At 42.7% G+C, this 6,000-nt stretch overlaps 1 protein-coding gene across 1 annotated transcript in view; it reads left to right on the plus strand.

Moving 5' to 3' along the window:
• Window positions 1-5,641, plus strand: part of LOC124622733 (U1 small nuclear ribonucleoprotein C-1-like) — a 73,638-nt gene extending 67,997 nt beyond the window's left edge. Inside the window, exon 4 of the mRNA XM_047148523.1 lies at window positions 5,559-5,641. Within this exon, the coding sequence (XP_047004479.1) occupies window positions 5,559-5,641 (83 nt within the window). The remainder of the gene's footprint in view (window positions 1-5,558) is intronic.
• Window positions 5,642-6,000: the final 359 nt, after the last annotated feature.

Consider the following 6,000-nt stretch of genomic DNA (forward strand, 5'->3'; position numbering starts at 1 on the left):
TCAAAGCAGTGTGGTCTCTCATATATATGTAGTATGGAACGCAACAGTGTTAATACTCCAATGCAAGAAATATATTTTCAATACCTGACATACATTCACCCTGCAAGAATTCTATTCCACTCACCATGCTGAGAAACTTTAAGATGATAAAACTACTGCCTTCTGCACCAAATGAAAAGAAAAACATAGATTCTTTGTGATTCATGCACTAAATAGCTTCCCAGAGTTGTGTAGCTCTCATTGTTCATGCCCGATATTGGTTCAGAAATTATGCTATGCTTGCATCAGTCGTATAAAATGAAAATCAGTGACGGAAAATGTACGAAACAACGCCATCTTATAAGGAAAGAGACGAATGCATAACAGCAGTGTTTGACATGTGATATTACACGCCACTGCACTAACTCTGTTAACAGAACATAGCCTCTTCCACACACATAACATCAGTCAAGTAAATATATACACAGGGATTGCAGTACTTCACAAATCCCTATACTGACTTAGAATCACTGCAGTTATGAAACTGAAGACTTGATTTACGTCCAAGATGTGGCAGGGAAATTGAGTACTTCATATACGTTTTCATTCAGGTAGAGGAGGGTACTGAAGTAGGTTTTCCATCAGTCTGGTGGACATGATTCATCACACATGCGTTGGAAGTCGTCTGCTGACTATGGTATGGAGAGGTTTACTGTTAATGATTGCAGGGAGATAGCATTCTAAGTCACACTCAGAACATGCAGCTGTATATGAGTCAAACAGAGGTTATAGCACACAACTGATACAGCCTGAGAGAACACCGGGAAGAATGGTTAAATATGCGATAAATGACCTCCCACAACATCTCCCTCTCACTAGAATGCATCATCAGTCTACTATTAAATCCTACCTCGTTACAGTCCCTTACAGCGAATTACTCCACCTACTTTCTATAATCCTTTAATGCAGATCTATGTCAATTTAGAGGCAGATGGTTCTGTTCATTAGGGAAGCATCCATAACTGCAGCCAACTTGCAAGTATTCCTATTACCTCAGTAGAAATGTTGCAGAATGTTGTTAAAAACCATGCAGAAACTACACTGTATGGTATTTGTTAGCTGACATTGCATGGTTGTGATTGGTGGAGACTATTGAGAAGAACATTGTAAATACCGTTTGTTAGAGTTTAAAACACTTAAACAGCCTTGCACAGGTCAAAAATTTGATCCATTCTGTAGCTGTACATTGCAGTTCCCAACCTGGTAATTCAATGTTCTTCAGCTAAGGAGAATGTGAAGTTTATCGCAGTCACACGTCTGAAGACTTTACAAAACTCTGTACGGTATTGCTGATAATTTCAGGTTGACGCCTGAGCTTGTGGTCTGACGTATGTAAATTTAATACTCCACATTCGATGGTCACCCACATTAAACAGTCTATCCCAGCTGTCTTATTGCTGTCCGCGATCAGCTGTCCACGATCCACCCTGGTTTCCAGCGCTTCCATGTCAATTGTTTCTCATGTTCCTCTTCCTGTACACGCTTGTTCCCATGTACAATAATTTTCCTGCATCAATCAGATGTGTAAGTACTCTTTCATCCTTCCACAATTTTCCCCACATTTTGTCATATTTTCTCTCAATTTATACATATTTTCTGTCAATTTAATTTAACAAATTTTATGTCACTTCTAACCACATGATCATGACCTCACATCTGGCCATGTATTCTAAATTTGCTTGTAAATGTAGTACAGTTGTCAACACCTAGCACAGCTGCATTTAACATGGGGGCCCCCAGACCCTACTCTCGACCTACCTCTACTGAACCCACCTTCAGTCACCACCCTGGACGTATCACAGGTAGATTCTCCTTAAAAAGCAACCTTGGACATATCACTGGTGAATCCACCTTCAGACACAATCCCAGATGTATTTGTGGTGTCACCGCCAGACACCACACTTGCTAGGTGGTAGCTTAAATCGGCCGCGGTCCATTTAGTACATGTCGGACCCGCGTGTCGCCACTGTGTGATCGCAGACCGAGCGCCACCACAAGGCAGGTCTCGAGATACGGACGAGCACTCGCCCCAGTTGTACGACGACTTTGCTAGCGACTACACTGACGAAGCCTTCTCTCATTTGCCGAGAGACAGTTAGAATAGCCTTCAGCTAAGTCCATGGCTATGACCTAGCAAGGCGCCATTAGCCTTACATAGTTTGATAGTTATCGTATGAAATGTCTCTTCATGAACGTTGTAAACCAAAGGACTATATAAAAGTTAAGTATTCGAGGAGCTGCATACTTTTCTTATTAGCTTTCACTACTTATCCTGTTCCAGAATTCACGCCCGTCTGCGTTAGATAGCGTGCATTTAGGCCTCCTCTATCTACAAGGTGTTGGCACATTTACCAACACATCAGTATTGCTGGTGGATTCACCTTCGAACGCTATCCTGGACAAAATGCATGGTGGAGCCTCGTTTGAATCGTATCCTGGTTGTAATGCATGGTGGATCTACATTCAGATCCTATCCTGGTCCTGTCCTGCCTGGAACTACCTTATTATAATCGATCTTAAACTGCACCACTCCTTTCTTATTCCTCTCCTCCTATGCACTCATGTTCAAAACTAATCTCAGATTTATATAAATGATAGATACATTTCATTTCTTTATTATACAATTTTGTTCTTTAACAAATTTCGCGTCCAGATCTACAGCAATGCAGTATTTCTCAAATAACTAATTCTTGTGTAGTCTAAATTCTGCTCATCTTTCCCTCAAACTGGTAGGAGCATAACAAAACTCAGGTACTACACCTCTAAATTTAGCATGGATGGATTCCATACCTTTTGAAACAATAGCAGCTGACTTTGGCCCTGGCTGGATACACGAACAGAAGCACTGTTATAAATCAACCACATCTGTACTATACACCTACAGATAGTTCACAGCGTAATTGTACACAGCTTGAATACACAAAAGACAGCGCTTTAGTCTCTCTGACACGAGAGATAACGCCATCCATAATCCAAATAATTTCGTAACAGTAGGGTTCTGTAAGTAAATGAATAGGTCTCCAGATTTCACTCTGACCACTGGGTCATCATAAATTGATGTGACAGATAGTGTCAGACCAGCTCAGTGAATGTCAGGAGGAGAAAAAGGTGGGTTATACTCTGCAATCATGTGAGCATTGATGTACACCACTGCATGACATACCTGCCCCAATTCTGACTGAATAAACTGCACTATAACACCTTTCACCACATTCTCAATCTCCATTACCACATGCCAGTCACCACCTGCTTCTATGCTTATATTCAGGTGCTTTGTGTCACTAACAGTTAAGTTACATATGGAAGTGAATGGTAGTAGTAGTGTACTGGGAGCAATTGGCAACTTTTCATCCACTACATCCACACTCTGTTCTTGTGGTATCAGTGGAATGTCCTGTGGTTCAATTGATGCTGTGTATGTTGGAGTCCAGTACTCACTTGCGCCATGCTGGTAGAAGAGGTAGACCGACCAGACGTTGCAAATGAGGTCGGCAGTTGAAGCATCGGCAACTGTTTGTATCAGCTGTGAAATGTATTTCAAGCAATCCCGCTGCATCACTTTGCTGAAAAGTATTCTTTTTATGCTCCTCCATTATCGTTTCTTTCCAGTTCTCCAGTCCTTATGCAGGCAGCTACAAGCACAATCCTCAGCTGCATGGTCCGACATGAACATCTCATCAATTGAACACATTACACACCCACCCACACACCCACACACCCACCCACCCACCAACCCACACACACACACACACACACACACACACAAAACTCATCCCCACCAACAAAATTTTTTTCCAGGAGGGTGTGAGAGGTGGGGCGAATAATTAATAGATGAACTTAATTAATTAGTCAATTAATATGATATCTAAACTGTAATAGAATCGGTTTTATTCCACTACTTACTCCAGTGCAATTAAATACCGCCATTTACGTCACATATTTTGACACTCGTAGGCTCTCTCACCAAAGCCTGTAGGGTACTTTCCATTCACCTATAATTATGAAATATGGCAGGAAGCAATGTTCCACAGTACAAGCAAATGAAAAATCCGGAAATTGTTAATTTGTAACTATATCACATGACAATGAAAACATATATCTTTTTTTTTTATCCGAGTCTGTTTGTCCGTCTGTTAAGACCTCCTGTTCTGAGGAACAGGTAGATACATCTAGTTGCCGGCCGCGGTGGTCTCGCGGTTCTAGGCGCGCAGTCCGGAACCGCGCGACTGCTACGGTCGCAGGTTCGAATCCTGCCTCGGGCATGGATGTGTGTGATGTCCTTAGGTTAGTTAGGTTTAAGTAGTTCTAAGTTCTAGGGGACTGATGACCACTGATGTTAAGTCCCATAGTGCTCAGAGCCATTTGAACCATTTGATACATCTAGTTGAAATTTATGTAACATACTAAAGTCTACAGTTCCTTGGCAGCGTCATAAATGTAAGCTTCTAAGTCAATGCAATCAAAAGATGCGGCCATTTCCGTCACATATTTTCATATTGTCACACTCTATCATCAAAACCTCCCATTGACCTAGAGTCATGAAATTTGAAAGGAAACAGTGTTCCACAGTATAAACAACTGTGGAGACTCTTTTTTCTCAGGAACGGGTAGAAGTATCAAGTTTAAATTTTTGTGACACACACTAAAGCCCACAGTGCCTTAGCGTTGTAGTACATTTAAGCTTCTACGCCAATGCAGTCGAAAGAAATGGCCATTTATGACACATACTTTGATATCTGCCAGTATCGATATCGATAACAGGCAAAAATCGTTAAAATTATCTAGTTCCAGGATGAATGAAGTACCTACATACATATTTACGTTTGTACGGAACCTCTGGAGCGGAAGTTGTACTCCGACTTAAACGGATTTTTATTTACGTTTCAAATATGTACTTCACAGTTCAAAAGCAGTTTGGTAATTACAGATTTTACGTGGTATATTAACTGGTTTTGCTGTAGATATTTTAAGTTTTGGCTCTTCTTTATTATCCGTGCCTGCGATCTGTCATGGCAACAGAGGACTCGATGTTAGCAGTCAGGAAACTGTGTGCGACAGCCGTCGACAGGAGGGGCCTGCGCCATTCGTACCAGAGAGAGAGAGAGAGAGAGAGAGAGAGAGAGAGAGAAACTGCCCTCTGGTTTCCGAGGCACCAAGTTACGGCAGCCGCCGTCTAGAGTCAGCTGTGTGTTTACGAGCTTACCAGCTCTACGTGCGTATGTGCGGTCACAGACGTTTGGGTATTTGGGGGACTCTATTCTTGTTTGATCTCTTGATTACGTACGTGATTGACGTTTTGGCTCGAGTTCTGGTCGCGACTGGATTTTGCCCATCGGACGTTATAATTCCAGCTGTGACTACTTGGTGCAGCTAGAATAGTAAAGTGGAGATGAGACTGATTAACGGGTGTATGGGCTGTGTTGCGTCGCCATTGCTTTATGGCGGCGGCAGCAGCAGCTGTAATGAAACAACAGCAGCGGCAGCAACAACTACATCAACAAAATGTTGAATTTTTGCAGGTTTTGGCTTCTCGAGAGCAACTCCGGCAACAGGCGCCGCCGACTTCGGCCCACCCCTCTGGCTTCTGGACCTTTTGACGTAGGTACAGAGAGATGGGGCAACTATCGCGACGCTTCTTGCTCAACTGATTGGTAATAAAAGTGCCATCTATAGATACAAGTGCACTTCTTTTCTTTTCGAATTCCTTTCTTTATAATTTGGTGCGGCCGGCTGCTGTGGCCGAGCGGTTTTAAGCGCTTCAATCTGCAAACGCGTGACCGTTACGGCCGCAGGTTCGAATTCTGCCTCGGGCATGGATGTGTGTGATGTCCTTAGGTTAGTTAGGTTTAAGTAGTTCTAAGTCCCATAGTGCTCAGAGCCATAATTTGGTGCAAGAGGTTTATCCGCGAACACAGCCTGCTTCCTTGAGATTTGATGAGCCGCGTGCGGCGTTGACTGCAC

The sequence above is a fragment of the Schistocerca americana genome, chromosome 7 (assembly GCF_021461395.2).
Source record: "Schistocerca americana isolate TAMUIC-IGC-003095 chromosome 7, iqSchAmer2.1, whole genome shotgun sequence".
Classification (NCBI taxonomy): Eukaryota; Metazoa; Arthropoda; class Insecta; order Orthoptera; family Acrididae; genus Schistocerca; species Schistocerca americana.